Source organism: Eucalyptus grandis, chromosome 7, assembly GCF_016545825.1.
Source record: "Eucalyptus grandis isolate ANBG69807.140 chromosome 7, ASM1654582v1, whole genome shotgun sequence".
NCBI classification, from domain to species: domain Eukaryota; kingdom Viridiplantae; phylum Streptophyta; class Magnoliopsida; order Myrtales; family Myrtaceae; genus Eucalyptus; species Eucalyptus grandis.
The window spans coordinates 19,231,356-19,247,388 of NC_052618.1; the positions used below are offsets into that span (position 1 = coordinate 19,231,356).

Consider the following 16,033-nt stretch of genomic DNA (forward strand, 5'->3'; position numbering starts at 1 on the left):
TTGGGTGCCGGAAGCCTCAGAGGTCTTTGCCCGAGGGGATGCCTTGTGATGCCAGTTGGGATGCGAGATGCCCGGAGTGTGGGGGTGCCGGATGCCCGGTGGCCTTAAATGGCTGAATGCCGGAGGTTTTTCTCGCGATGCCAAGATGGGGTGCGAGTGTAAAGTATGTGATGAAATTGATAATCCCGAGAAAGAGTGATGTGGTGATCGAATTAAAAATTAAAAGTGGAAATTGAATCATGCATATATGACATGATATGATGATGATCACCTATGGCACAATGATATGCATATATGACATGATATGATGATGATCACCTATGGCACGATGATATGCATATATGACATGATATGATGATGATCATCTATGGCACGATGATATGCATATATGACATGATATGATGATGATCACCTATGGCACGATGATATGCATATTTGATATGATTGTGATTAAGATGTATAATGGTATATGTATGGCTTCAAGGTAAGTATGCTTGGATGCATGAGTGACATGTATGATGTTATGATTGTATTACATGATGCATTGAGTGGTTATTGGATTCCTTTACTTGCTGAGTGGTTGTACTCACCCCTTCAAGGACCAGCATTTCAGATTAGCAGAATGCCGCTCCCTACTGTCATGCGGGGCGTATTTTACGGCCTTCCTTCAAATGTAGAGGTCGAGTGTGTGAAGATCGACTGTCCCACCATTCCTAGACTGACTTTTATTTGAGTGCGCGCCTTAGTGATGTACGACGTGGGCTTGGCTGGGGCCCCTGTCATTCAGGAGTTTATATCTGTCCACGTTCATCGAGACGGAGCGATGCGTGGGATGTTGCCGCCGCCACCGCTTGATGCACCGGGATGGGTGTGAGGGTCTGTGCGTGAGAAGTAGGAGCTACAACTTTTTGGGATGATAGCCGACACTAGTTGATGGGAGATCTTGCACGATAGACATAGTGGGTCGAGTGTTTCTTTTTGGGGTTGTGGCCGAGTGTAGTTAAAAATCTTGGCCTTTCTTTTGATGTACCGACCCAAGAAAAATCCATCATGAAAATATGTAAATAAAAGTGTCTGGGCTCTATCTTTTCTGATGATATTTAGTGGTGTGCAATTGTATCATGGTTGTTAGGAATGAGAGATGATGATATTATATTTTGCTTCTGCTAATGAGTCGCGCTGAGACCGTTTTCAAAAAAAATAAAATGTGTGTCTATGATTTACGATGCTTCTTCGAAGAGATGTCGCTAGTGTTCCATTAGGTGTAACGTCAGGTGCCTGTGGCGACCCTAGGTGGTTCGGGGTGTCACAGTATAGGCGCTATTGATGGCACCCACATTCATGCTTCTGTACCTGTGTTGAAGCAAATCCCATTTAGAGGTAGGAAAGACACCGCCACTTAGAATGTGATGTGTGTTTGTTCATTTGATATGAAATTTACTTTTGTATATGTTGGTTGGGAAGGCTCTGCCAACGATTGTTGAGTGCTTGCAGCAGTACTGGAGACTCCTCACTTGGAATTTCCTTGGCAGCCACCAGGTATTTTTTTTTTTTTTTTGGTGACCTAGGAATTTCGTACAGTCGGCAGCCGACGAGTAAACTTGGGGGGACATGTAAGCAAGAGGACCGACCACCCCCAGTGTCCCATTTAAGACCCCAAGCGACTGTGAGGGGATTTAAACTCCTCCCCTTCGTGAGGAGGAGAGAGCCCAAACCATCGCGACCACCAAGGCGGTGGTCCGCCACTAGGTATTTGTTTGTCCTTTAAGGAGTAATTTTCTTTATGATTATATTTATAGTTACGAATTATGACCAATGTATGAATACATTGTTGTAGGCAAATATTATGTTGTGGATTCTAGTTATGCAGCAATTCCGGGATTTTTAACTCATTTTAGAGGTGATCGATATCATTTAAATGAGTATAGGGATAGAGCGAGACGGCCAACAACTGCAAGAGAATTGTTCAACTATAAGTATTCTTCTTTAAGGAATGTCATTGAAAGATCATTTAGGGCATTAAAAAATTGCTTTTTCATTTTGAAACACATACCCTCATTTGCAATTCGAAAGCAAGCACATATCGTAATTTTATATTGTGCCATCTATAATTACATCCGTGATCAAGACAAGATGGATAAGAACTTTTCCCTATATAGAGATCTAATGTACTTGGCTGAACTTACGCAGGATGAGCTTGCAAATGTTCAGTTGACCAAGGAGGGAAACAAAATAAATATGCTTAGGAAAATCGTTACCAATAAAATGGTAAGGGATAATAATATGCCGGAAAGTCCATGAAATTGTATTTTCAACTTTTGTAATGTATTAGTATTATTTCGACTATTATTTTGTATTTAAGGATTTCCTATGTTGTTATTTATCCAATTTTTATTCTTAGAAATAGAAATTTTATTATGTTATCAAACGAATTGCTGTTCTAGAAATAGAAATTTTGAGTTGTTATCAAACGGGTTTCTTTGCTTAGAAACTTGTTTGGAGAATAGAAATTGAGAAATCAATTTCTGCTAGAAATCAATTTCTATTCCAGAAATTTTATCATGCATAGCCAAAGCCTACTTATGACGAGACATGATAAGTTTTGAAGCTAAACGGTTGGTCGAGAATGGTGAGAGTATTGGCATTAGAGAGGATAAATTGGCTAGAGTTTGAAGTCATTACAGGCCTAGTCAATTGAGAGGAACCCCAAAAAGTAATGGAATTAATTGACCAAGGGTCAAGTTCGTGGAATGAACACACGAGTTATTTGATGAGCATATTATGAAAGAAATACTAGCCATTCGGATGAAATCATAATTAAAAAGGGGTAAATATGTATGGGTTGGCAACTAAATTGGGGAGTACACAGTTAAACATGGGTACACTAGATCTATCGCAATATAGCCAAAGCCTTAGACAAATTAAGCATTTTCTTCACATTAGCCACCCCGATCCTTATGGACTAAAATTTGGAAACTACATATAGACCCTAAAATCCACATCTTTCTTGTGGAGTATGTGCCAAAATGCTCTACTCACGAAGGAGAATTTGTACAAAAGGAATGTGCTACTTGACTTGCTTTATCGATTATGCTAGAAGGAGGAACACCTCTTCGTCCTATGCAACTAGACTGAGGAAATTTGATCAAATCCAAAGTTAAATGTAAACACGTAGCCGCTGAATTTAACAAAAATGGACAAATGGGTTGACCAAGTATTTACCTTAGAGCTGGGACACGGTCTCAAGAATGAGTTGCAGTAACACTGTGGCTAATCCGGAAAGCTCTTACATGTTTCAATTGAGGCGACCCAATGCCATAGCCCTTGTCAAAGACACCCTCCTCCAGAGATTGCTATTGGAACCTCCAATCTACAAATCAATGGACAAGAGAGAATGACTCGCTCGGTTGTTAATGTGTGTCGAGATCACGGGAAACTAATTACAAGTGATTTTGCGAAGAAGATGATAGCTTTCCATTGCACTTGAGATCGAAGCCCTAACATTGCAGGAGGCTTTGTCATAGATATAGGAAGTGCAAGAGGACGGAAAGATCTCTGGCTTGCATGTGAAGATTTTGACTGACAATAAACCTATAGTTAGACTCGTAGAAGAAATAAACCTTAGCTCATTGGCCTTATGGACCCTCTCTGTGGATTGCGAAAAGGTACTAGCCCAAGTACAAGAATCTCACTAACCTATTGCCCATGGGAAGCCAATCGAGAATTGCAATTATCAAAGCCTACCCAAAATGGACACTCTCTCAACTCAACTGGCTCTCTGATAAGCCCCCTGGCCTCTCTGGGATTGTTTAGACTCTTGTTATCTATGCTTGTCGAGTACCACTTTTTTTTTTTTTTTTGTGAACATTGTCAAGTACCACTTTTGAATGAATGAAAAATAATAATAATAACTTAGATTTAAAAAAAGTTCAAAAAACTTAAAATGAAGAACAAACCGATTGACCAAAATCGGAATTAAAACACAGAATTACATCGATTGTTCGTGCTTCGTGGTCGGAGTAGTCGCCAACAGCAGCCAGAAGCACGTATGCGACCAGCCGCGAATGGGTTCTCGGGCGTTCTTCCTCTCGCTCAGACGGTAAGCAGCAGAAACCGCCGTACCCAATATTCCTTTTCGTCTCGCAAGCTTTTTGGTTCGATGAGCTCGTGGTCCGATACCGATTCTTGGCGTTCTCCAGAACGAGATTCGTCGAGGGCTTGGGAGCTGCGAACGGATGGAGTTCCCGCAGGTTCTTGTCTTCAGGTGGGTTGGGGAACGAGTTGGTCGAGGATGCCGTGGTTGTCGAAGGGAGCGATGACCTGAAGAGCAGGATTTTCAGGCTGAGGTTGCCGAAGCGGAGCGTGACGAACGTTATTCAGAAATGGGTCGGCGAGGGCAATGAGGTATCTGCTCCGGAGCTTCGGCAAATCTCTAAGGAGCTGAGGAAGTCTCAGCGTTACAAGCACGCTCTCGAGGTTCAGGTTTCTTTAGTCCTTTGTCTGCTTTTCTTTCGTGGATTTCGCTTGTTGTCGTTTGGTTGGTGTGGAAATGGGTGGAAGTGGAACTATTGAAGGAGTGAAATGAACTTTGATCATCAAGGTAACATATTGAATTAATATATAGATTGTGTCTGTGTTAATGATGGTTAAAAATTCTGTCTGTTACTCGAAAGACGCGTGGATATGCTCTGTGTGGGCTAACAGGTGAAGTCTGTGTAAAAAATTATTTGGTTTGATTTACTTGAAGCATGATGAGAAAAGGCATCTGATTGAATCTAGAAGAACCGAGTTGCTCCTGAGTGTATAATCTATGGCAGAACAATTTAACTGATAGAGAACAGCTGAAAGTAAAGACGATTGTGCTCTTTAGAGTCTAATCATTCACATGTTTCATCTTTTTCCTTGTATCTGTAGTTTTATAGTAAAGATGGTAGTCATACTAGAAGAGCTTTGGTTAGTCTTGCTTCTGAATAATCCAGTTTTGAGCATAATAAAAGATCCAACGCGCAATGATAGGACTGGCAATGCCTTGTGCAGCTCAATCCTTTTGGTAAAAAATAGTGTAATTGAGTTGAGTTCTGCTTTGTACTATCATTGGGAACTTATGAAGAGATTCAATGAAAAATGAATATATATTAGAAAAGGCTAATGTAATAGATAGATACATGCAGAAATAAGAAATGAGGAACTTGTTTAATGTGAAACAATGGGTAATAGATGTCTTCTTGGAAGACCTGACTTTATGGTGACTCTAGTAGAAAGGGGCTGGAGAAGGCTAAGTGGCCTTGGGAAAAACTTTTTAGTGTGATGATCCGAGTGATGTGTGCATAGATAAGAGGAAAGAGATACGAATCAAGAAGGGAAAGAGAAAGAGAGCAGAGGAGAGGAAATATGAGAGGTAAGATCAGTTCAATTGGCATCGGAAGGATATTACTGGGTAATGTTCTCTCAGAGAGTTTTTATGCTCTCCACTGAAAACTCAAACTGCCAGGCAGAAACGCACTGTCACTATTCCATAGTCAGTCTCACTGTCCTTAGTAACTTCTCTAGAAACTGCATTGATTTGGTAGCTTCATTTGCTCAGGTCTGACTCAGTACCATAGACTTGCCATTCAATGCCACTTAGTCTTTTTTGAGATTATGATCATATTCGTGACATTTGCAACATACCCAGTATATGGTAATAAATAGTAGAACTTTACCTGATTATATCATGACCGGACTCCATTAAAGTAACTAAAGAATTCTCTGGCTACACATTGAAAAACTTCCAAGTCGTAACTCAAGATGAGACCTACGCAGAAGCCTTAGCAGTTTGTGGATGGCTACTCAATTAGTAGAGCACCTGATGGGGACCGCTTACTAGGCTATTGTTTTTGTGTTGGGAATGACATCTCAGTTCATCAATAGCCAGGTGGAAATATTATGTTAAGTCAAATCTGAAAACTCTTATTTGATATTTTACTGTTGTATGCATTTCATGTTTTCATTTTCAAAATATCCTATGCCAAGGTATTTCTACAGCAGAGCAAATGAATCTTTTAACTGCAATCAGGTTTACTAACACCCTTTAGTTCTATCTATATGTGTGTGGGGAGAATAATACGGGGGACTAGTTAGTTTTAGCAATCAAATCCACACTGTTCATTTTAATGGAAAGTGCCTCTCCATTGAATTTATACTATCACAGGACCTTAATCTTTAGTCTATATTTGAAGTTAAGTAGGGTGGGAGAGAAGGAAGGCTTCTGGTGCTGCCGTTTGTTTAACACCAATGACTTTTTTAAAAGTGCATTGACTAGCCAGTTCAACCAATTTGACAGGGAATTGGCTCATGGTCCAATTTGGTTCAACCATTTCACTGTCAATGGTCAACTGTTGGACAGAACTAGCGATGACTCAGTCAAGCAGGGCCTTTTGAACCAAGTTGAAACTGGTTGAAACTGGTTGAAACTGGTTTTCTATTACAAAGGGTATTAAGTTGAATGTCTAGTCTTGAATCAGGGATCTCACACTCCTATGAACATGTCATTGATATGTGTCCTCCACTAGCCTAAGAGATTTCTTGCTATTCAATTGGACCAACATGATATTAACTGCTTAAGGATCACAAGGCAAGAGGAGTAAATTGAATCTAAATGCTCCAAATATGGTTTCAGACCTGCCCCATGCCACTTCTTTTTGTGTAGCCTTTGTGTGTCCAACCACCAAGCTAAATCTGTTCTCTTGTAATTGTGCACGTAGTATATTATACATACTGATAATCTTCCCAATAAATTGGTTGAAGTGGTTTGACGACCCCATGTTGGTGGCTTAATTGGTTCACTTACTAGTCCAGTTTTTAAAACACCATGCAAAATGAGGGTTAGGATCCCTTTGTCTGTTGTCCAAAGATAGAATTAGACATTTGTCCTCCTTGAATTTGTCCTCATTTTTGTTAACTTAATGCATGAGGCTTTGACCCTTTTTGTTGATTGCCTGTGCAGGTCTCAGAATGGATGGTTACCAATGAGGGACATGAGTTGTCAGACAAAGATTATGCTGATCGGATAGACTTGACGACAAAGGTGTTTGGCGTCGATGCTGCTGAGCGCTACTTTGAAGGTCTACCTACATCGGCAAAAACTAGTGAAACTTATACTGCTCTTCTTCACAGTTATGCTAGTTTGAAAATGAGTGATAAAGCTGCAGACCTTTATGAGAAAATAAAGGATTCAAACCTCTCATTCAGTGCACTTACCTACAACGAGATGATGACGTTATACATGTCGATTGGACAGGTAGAGAAGGTCTCTTCAGTTGTGGACGAGATGAAACGCCAGAAAGTGGCCCCAGATATCTTCACCTACAATCTGTGGATTAGTTCATATGCTGCTACGCTTAGGATTGATGAAGTTGAAAGAGTATTAGATGAAATGAGTCAGGATTCTAACTCAAATGAAGATTGGAAGAGATATAGGCAACTCACAAGGATATATGTCATCTCAGGTCAACTTTTGAACTCAGAGTCTGGTGGGCTGGTTGAAGCTGAGAAGGGAATCACTCAAAGAGAATGGATTACATATGATTTTCTTGTCATCCTCCATGCTAGCCTGGGAAAGAAGGAGAGAGTTGATCAAATATGGAAATCTTTGAGGATGACTAAACAAAAGATGACGAGTAGAAACTTTATGTGTGTTCTGTCTTCGTATCTGATACTTGGGCATATGAAAGAGGTAAGAGAAGTCATTGACCAATGGAAGCAAGCCACAAACACAAGCTTTGACAGTTCTTACTGCAATCGACTTTTGGAAGCTTATAGAGAAATTGGGCTGATAGATACCGCTAATGCCTTTCAAATGCTTCTTATAGAGAAGAATTGCATCTCTGGCGGCGATCCTTAATGAAGCATGGTGGAATTTTTTGGCACTCGGTGTTCCTTCACTTAAATGGCACAGGGAAAGTCCCCTCAGAGTTCAATAATCAGTGTAGCATCGCAAGTTTAGTTACTTGCACATGTTAGCTTATCCATGGATATACTGACCTTATTTTGAACTTTGCTCAGACATTACCATTCTGTAGCACCAATTGGGCAATGGCTTTGCAGACCTGCTCCTATCCCATCATTAGGTACTAAAAGGCCATAGTTTATTCATAGATTATCAACTCAGGTGAGATTATCTCGGTTAAAGAAATTATATTCTTAGAGTTTTGTTATTAATTTCTGACATTTTGTTTTACCAGAGATTGTAATAGAGAAGATTTTGTTTTCTTCCTAGAGTTCCTTTTTTCACTGTTGATCGGCAGACTTTCTATATGAATAAACTTTTCCTAATATCTCTTTCTGCAAGCAAGTTGTGTACTTCCCATCAAGTTTGCCCTTTTTCCCAGATTGCTTTCTTACCTAAGTAAAATTTTAAAAAAGAATCAATCATTTGGAATCAATGTATGAAGTTCTGAGCATATCAAAGCGTATTCTGACTGCACTTTTGCCTTTTTGTAAACCACCTATTGCTTTCTTCATTCCCATCCTCGAAACTTTGCAACATATTGGCCTTTAGTTTGGCTGGTGATGCGGCATTTTTGAGTTTCGTTGTTGCTCTGCATTTCATTAATCTTGATGGTTTACATGGGAGAACCCCCGAGATGGCCAAACGGGGATCAGTTTGCTGGAATGTCTGGTCTTAGGTGATTATCAGACTTAGAACTTCTACCAATATCCTTCGGCCCTTGGAACGGTGGAGCCTTACGTTAGTCCGATGTGTGCACTACATCTGGGCGATCCATCTCTTTGCCGCAAGATCTGTCAGTGAATAAATTTGTAGTCCCGTCTCTTTTTGCTCCACTGCTTGTCCAAGCTTTAGACAAAAGGAAGCAAATAGAGGAAAGAAAAGACGTGACTTTTCCGAGTTTTAGCTCCGTCCGTAGGTCATCAAAGCACACTGGATTGGGTGGACAAGGATCCTATGCCTCGCTCAGTTGGCACCGCAACGAATCTCAACCATTGATACCTTAGCCATTAATTTCGTAACTACTCTTGTTTGCATGAAACGACGGTTTAAATGGATCGGGCACCGAATGGAGACGCCGACGGGAGTAGTCAATCTCATCGGCTGGGTTGATGGCCTAAATTCGGGACGCGGGGTTGAGGATTTCGATCTTTGAGGATGGGGTTAAGGATCTAGCTCATGGGTTATTTGGGCCGCACGAGAGTTTGAAAAGAAGCAGGTAATAGGTTTACGTTGTATGACTTCATATTTTTTATAAATGATCTTTGCTCGAGTGTTAATATCAGACTTCTGGATATACCACTCCAGAAATTATAACACTGGCTTTGTAAATCGATCGGTATCAAGGCTTTGACCCGGTTTCGACCATGGGCTGAATCGGAACTCAAATTCACCACATGATAAAAAAAGAAAAAGATATAAGAGCAAAGGAAAATCATACAAATAATTCTTAAAATTTGGCCTATTGTGTAACGTGGTTTTTAAACTTTTAACTTGTTTAATATGGTCCATGAACTTTAGTCTAAGTCCTAAAATTTTAATTTGTTCAATGTAATTCATGAACTTTTGGTACATATTTAATTTCGTCTATAAACTATATGAAGATGTTCAATGTTATCATGGATCTTGAATTAATAGAAGGACTATATTGAAATATAGTTCAAGGGCTGCATTTAATTTGTATGAAAAGTTCATGAACCATATTGAACAAATTAAAAATTCAAAAAACACATTAAACGTTAAGTTAACGTTTAGGTATTGGATTTAACAAATTGAAAATTAAGGGATTACAATATACATTGAGCCAAACTTCGAGGGCGAGTAATCTCTAAGTTCCATCGTTTCATACCAAAGCCGGGAATTGTGGCTTAACGATTCTCAATATCAGCCATTGAGAATCACGCAAGATTTCGGGGAAATTACTTAGGGTGCATTTGGGAAGGCTTTTGGGGAAAATCCTTGAGAAAATGCAAATGCCTTTGAGTTAAAGGAGCTTTTTAAAATGTATATTGTGTTTGGTAAATCGTATTTGTGAAAGTCCATTGTGAAATATTTTTGAGTAAAATAGTGTTTGGACAAATTAAATTTGCAAAAGACTTTTGTTATTAAAAAAAAGAGAAAAAAGGAGAGTTGGCCGGCCAAGGGCTTGGCCAATTACCACCGGTGAAGAGCTAACAGTTGCCGGCGAAGGGTAGGTGGTCTGATGAGAGGGAGGTGGTGCAGAGAAGGGCAGGCGTTCGACTAAGGTTGCCGTGCGGAGGACGCAGCACGACAAGGGTTGCCATGACCTGGATCGCGCGATTTGGGTTGAGGTGACCCTCGCCAAACGGTCACACAACCCACCACGCCGCGCCCTTCATGCAAAGGTGGCCGGGGCCCACGATCTGGTCGTTGCAACCTAGATCGCATGACTAGATCTACGTGCGATCTGGGTCGTCGTGACTCTCACTGCACCGCGTCCTTCGTGTGGCGACCCTCATCAGAGGGTCGCGGGACCCTAGTCGGACCACCTGTCCTTCGTCGGACTGCTTACCCTTCGCCGGCAACCACGCATGGATGCTAGTTGTGTTCGGTAGAGAGAAGGGAAGAAGATGAAGACGATGAATAGTTATTGGGGTAAAATCAGAAAAACGAAAAATTAGCAATGACAATTTCGAAAGAAAATTTTTATTAGCTTCAAGGCCAACATGCCGAGAAAACCCAAGGCAGCCCTAATCTGCCTTGGGCTTTTAGCATTTTGAAGGCTTGCCTTTGACAAAAACAAGTGAAAAACAAATTTGCTAAACACCAAATATTTGACCTAAAGGCATTTACACGCCCAATGGACTTTGGGATGGCAATGCCCTAACGCACCCTTTGTCCAAGTTGTGTCAATCCAGGCAAGCTGGCTCCTCGGCTAACTCGGCACGACCCATAACTGGGTTCTTGCATCTCATGATTGCAAACGTGCATCCTGATCGGACCACCGTATGGTGCTTGGAAGTCAATGCACAGGAGTGTCGACTTCAGTACGAGCAGATAGACCAAAGGAATGGGGAAAAAAGGGAGGGACCAATCTCGGGAAAAATGGGAGATTTCGTCCGGATGTTGCGAGTGGGGTCTTCGGGAATGCGGAGAGAATCTTCTACGAACAGCTAGGAAGAGAGAACCATTCCATCTGAGCTGAATGAAGATAGAAAATGAGAGACTAATTGACAAAAAATGAGAGGTATTGACATGGAAAGCTGCCGTCTTCATCCATCAATATCAATTTAAGAGGGGCTGCACGGCCAATGTCTGCCTAAACACCAGCATTGCATGGGGACATGCATGTGTGGCTGGAATGGGAGGCAACGTGGCGCCAGTCTCACCACAGCCTATAACCGCTAATTTTATCGTTCTGCCCATGCCCCAGTTCAATATTACCACGTGTCGTTGTAATTAGAGGGTAAAATTGTCGTCATATGAATTTACGACATTGTAAGTATTTGTCATAATCAAGTGTCAAGAAGGTTATAGAAAAAATTATTATGTCATAATATCTTGTACGTTCAAAATGTCTTCCTCACGTCACCTCTCTCTCTCTCTCGCTCGTTCCCTGTACGATTTGACTTGATAACTTCGTATCTCATATCTACCGTAATTGTAGGGTAAAAATTTGATTACATGGACTCTTTGATTTTTTGTGATTAGTCTAATCTAGTGGAATTATCCTGCACTAATACAACATGAAATCAAAAGAAACCATAAAATCCTTGATATCTGCACAGTGCAGAACCATGTTGATCTTCAATAATGTGAAACAATACCCTTTTTCTTTAAACCTTTTCCAGAGAATGCATTTAGCATTTTCTTCTTCCCTTTCTTCAAATCTACAATGCATTGCTAGGGCTGTTTGAGCATCAGACTAATTTTCATCGGTTGTGATGGCTGTTTTGCCTCGGGACAACTGACTAATTCATTGTGGCACAAGGGGAGCTTATGAGAAGATAGAACCAAATGTTGCACAAACTTCTTGATATGCATGCCTTTTTGCTAAAGAGGATAAAAAAATTGAAAAGATTATATAAATAATCTCAATTTGGTTGATATGCACTTTTATTCTTAGACACAGTAGGACCAAATTGCAGAAATAGAACTCTATCTTCGAAAATCCTGTGTACCCCCAGCAGGGTCTGTTATTACTCTTAAATTTTTATCAAAATTCTAATCTTTGGGAACTAAATATGCATTTATTTGGACCACAAGTACATCTCTATAGTTATTTTGACAACGATCCGCTGAATAAGATGGAGAATTTATCCATTTCCAAGCCAATGTAGGCTTTTGGGTTGATTCTAGAGGTCCACATCAAATAAGCATATGGTGGAAATTAGTTGAAAGGTCCTAAACCTATCATGTAACCATCAATTCAATTATAATCTTTCAATATAGTTCTTTGGCAGGATATTGCTGACATGATATACAATCATTGTGGGACATCCTATATGGAATGGCCAGCAATTTAAGGTAGACAAATGAAAACAAAGTGATGTTGTTTTGCTTAATTTTGTGAATTTTCCTTTGTTTTCTTTTCCTTTTCTTCTCTTTTTTTTTTCTCTAGTCAATGTTCACATCAAGGAAATTACTAAAAAAGTCTTAAGTCTTAAGTCTATTACACTTGTGTTAAATTTAGTTATAAACCTTTCAATTTAGCCAATTAAGGTCTAAATCTTTTAACGATTTACCAATGTGGTCCATTTGGCCAAAAATTACTTACGTGAATACTTGTGGTCCTAGGTGGCATGAAATGCCCCAATGTTAATAATTTTTTAAATATTTTTTTGATTTTTCTTTGAATTTTCCATTTTCTTTTCACTAGTGGCCGGTCGCTAGCCATCAATCATAGATGATGGCTAATAAGGGCTAGCCTTTTTTGGGTGAGGGCTAATGCTCGCAAGGCCCCTCTTGCCAGATTTGGGGATGCCGACCCTTGCCCTTGTCTAGGCCAAGGCGGCCTCATGGGGCCTTGCCCTTGCTAGATCTAGAGAAAGGGGACCTCGCCAACCATTGCCTATGGAATGAATAACAAAGAAAAAAATCAGATTTTTTTTTTTTTAAAAACATTTCAAAAAGTCATCCTCAACATTGGTCATGTCACGCAGAATTGGCAACATCCATATAAATGGTTTCTGACTAAAATTGAATGGATGAGCTATCTTGATAAATCGTCAAAATGTTTATGACTAAATTAGTTAAATTAAAAGGTTTTAGACTGAATTGGTATATATACAATATATTTGAGACTTTTTCGATCACGCTCTTTCTTTTTTCTTGTTTTGCTAATGTTCATCTCCAAGTCGCCACAGCGACTAGAGGCGAGCATAGGTGGCGATGGGTGGCAACCATCGACTAAGTGAGCCTCAACCTCCACGAGCATCAACGGGTGACCCTCGTCACAGCATATCTCATTTGGATGACCCTCGTCGACAAGATCTTGCGCTGGTCGATCCTTGTTGCACTAGATCTCAACCTCGGCTGGTCAACTTTTGGCAACCAGATCTCGCGACCAGACCTTGGCTCCTGAGACAGCCGATCCTCTAGACTACGCATCGCCTCGCCGTTGTTGTGTAATTCCAGGCGACACTCACAGGCCCTTAAGGTTCTGAGCTGAAGGAGGACCTATATTTTTTTGACTTGATTGGAGAAGCTGCAAATTCATTTAGAGAAGATGAACCGTAAAAGGAAAGAAAAGAAAGAAAACAAGAAAGAACAAAATGAAAGAAAAAAAAGGAAAACATCTATCTATATTAAAAAAAAAATGACATCATTTTATCTAGATTTGTCCATGTTAGATGCCAACCGTGTCATATAAGATGGCTGACGATGACCGAATGCTACATCAACATTGTCAGGCCAAAAAATTGCCTTGAAGGTCTACATTAGTAGTTTGTGCAAATGTTCGTAAGTTTATTGACAAAATTGATATAATAGATCTAAAATTTTTTGGGCAATTTTTCCAAGCGAATGAGGCTGCCTCATATGATTGATCCATTTTGAACCAAGTTATGAAGCTATCAAGCTCCCGGCTCATGAGTGTTTCACTGTCAATCGTGCCTCGCCTCACGCAAATAAGGTTATCGCTAATAGCTCCGGTTTCACTATTCTAAAAGATTGATCATTTTTGAATTAAATAATTAAAGGTCCAACGGGTGAGTTTTATTCTGTTGACACTGATTTTCCACGAAAAAACGTGCATTTAGTCACACCGTTTAGGTTAATGTGGGAACAATTGCTTGGAATTTGGATTGAACAATGAAGTCGTTAAGGTGTCGTCTGAATTTCTTTATGGATTTATTTGTCCCATAAAGTTGCTAATGGTCACCAGCAAATATCTTCAGAATACAACAAAGTCTTGATTGAGAATATTAAGGCTTTATTTGGTAACGTTTTAATTTTTCTATTCTTCTATTTTCCTATTCCTTGAAATAGAAAAATAATAGAAATCCATTTAGCATCGTCAATTAATTTTTTTCATTCCTCAGAATAGAAAATTGACTAGGGAATAGATTTAAAACAAAAAGAAGAAAAAAAAAGTAGCTTCTTTTTCTCAAGAACAATTTTTAGAAATTAATTATTTTCTTTGTTTTATTCTTCTTCCTCTTCTAATCGATCACTAGAGCCTTGCTACGCTGCCTCTCGCCACCTAGCGTTCGCCTTGCCTCTTGTCACCGCCTCTCGTCACTAGCCATCCGTTGCCACCATCCGCTGCCTCTTGCTAGCCACCACCATTGTTCACCAGCCGCGTTCGCCATCACCACTCGCTGCCCGCCATTGTCGCTCACCACTCGCCTTTGGCTGCCGCCATTTTTCATCGCCATCTGCCGTCCATAATTCGTTGAGAGGAGGAAGAAAAAGAGAGGAAAAAAAGAATATTCTACATCACAAAAAAAAATTGTGGGTCGTACTAAATGCATTCATATTATTTTTTTTATTCTGCAAATAAAAATTTTGTGTAGTTACCAAACGCGTTATTTTATTCAAAAACCGTTCTAGAGAATAGAAATAAAATAAAACTATTTATGAAGAAATTATTTCTAGGAGCAAAAATGTTATCAAATGCACCATAAATAACAATTTTCGTATTTTTCTAGAATCTCTCAAGGAAAACAATTGAAATGATAGCTTTGGCATGGAAAAGAAGACTTGAAAAGATTTAATACTCATCCATTCCAAAATTGACACACTTATCTTATCCTTGATGAATAGAGGCAACACTTTAGAAAATCTTGCAAAGTGAACCAATACGTTTTTCAAAAGTTACCTTGAAAGACTTATAAATTTTGAATATAATAATAATAATAATAATAATAATAATAATAATAATAATAATAATAATAATAATAATAATAATAATAATAATAATAATAATAATAATAATAATAATAATAATAATAATAATAATAATAATAATAATAATAATAATAATAATAATTTTTTAAACAAAATTCTGAAATACTAAATGAACAAATATAACTTTCGACTAATAAAATAAAGGTTAACAAGACAATTGTACGGAATAATATTAAAAATTAATAAATAAGGTATTAATGCTAATTAAACCGGTGGGTGCCTAATAATGCATACCCACGTGTGGATATTGTGGGGTCTAACCCACAAAATTTGTGGGTCGTACCAAACACATTTTTTTTTTTTTCTATTATGGGAATATAAATTTTATGCAATTACTAAATGCGTAGTTTTATTCAAAAATTATTCTAGGGAATATAAATAGAAAATAACTATTTGTATAAAAAAATATCTTCAGGAATAGAAATGTTATCAAACGCACCATAAATAGCAATTTTAGTATTTTTCTAGAATCTCTCAAGGGAAACAATTGAAATGATAGCCATGGCTTGAGAAAGAAGACTTGAAAAGATTTAATACTCATCCATTCTAAAACTGACATACTTATCTCATCCATGATGAATGGAGGTGCAACACTTCAGAAAATGTTACAAAGTCAACTAGTATGGTTTTCAAAAGTTACTTGAAAAGACATAAAAATTCGGAATAAAACAACAA

At 39.0% G+C, this 16,033-nt stretch overlaps 1 protein-coding gene across 2 annotated transcripts; it reads left to right on the top strand.

Moving 5' to 3' along the window:
* The first annotated feature begins 3,938 nt into the window (after positions 1-3,938).
* On the top strand, positions 3,939-8,317 carry LOC104452902 (pentatricopeptide repeat-containing protein At5g09450, mitochondrial). Of its 2 annotated transcripts, XM_039318330.1 has the most exons (4): positions 3,939-4,099; positions 4,200-4,476; positions 6,986-7,103; positions 7,280-7,422. In XM_039318330.1, the coding sequence occupies exons 1-4, from the start codon at positions 4,065-4,067 to the stop codon at positions 7,360-7,362; spliced, it is 513 nt and encodes a 170-aa protein (XP_039174264.1). In that variant the 5' UTR covers positions 3,939-4,064; the 3' UTR covers positions 7,363-7,422. The 2 variants fall into 2 exon arrangements, with proteins under 2 accessions (XP_039174264.1, XP_010065705.2); XM_010067403.3 differs by having other exon boundaries at positions 6,986-8,317.
* Positions 8,318-16,033: the final 7,716 nt, after the last annotated feature.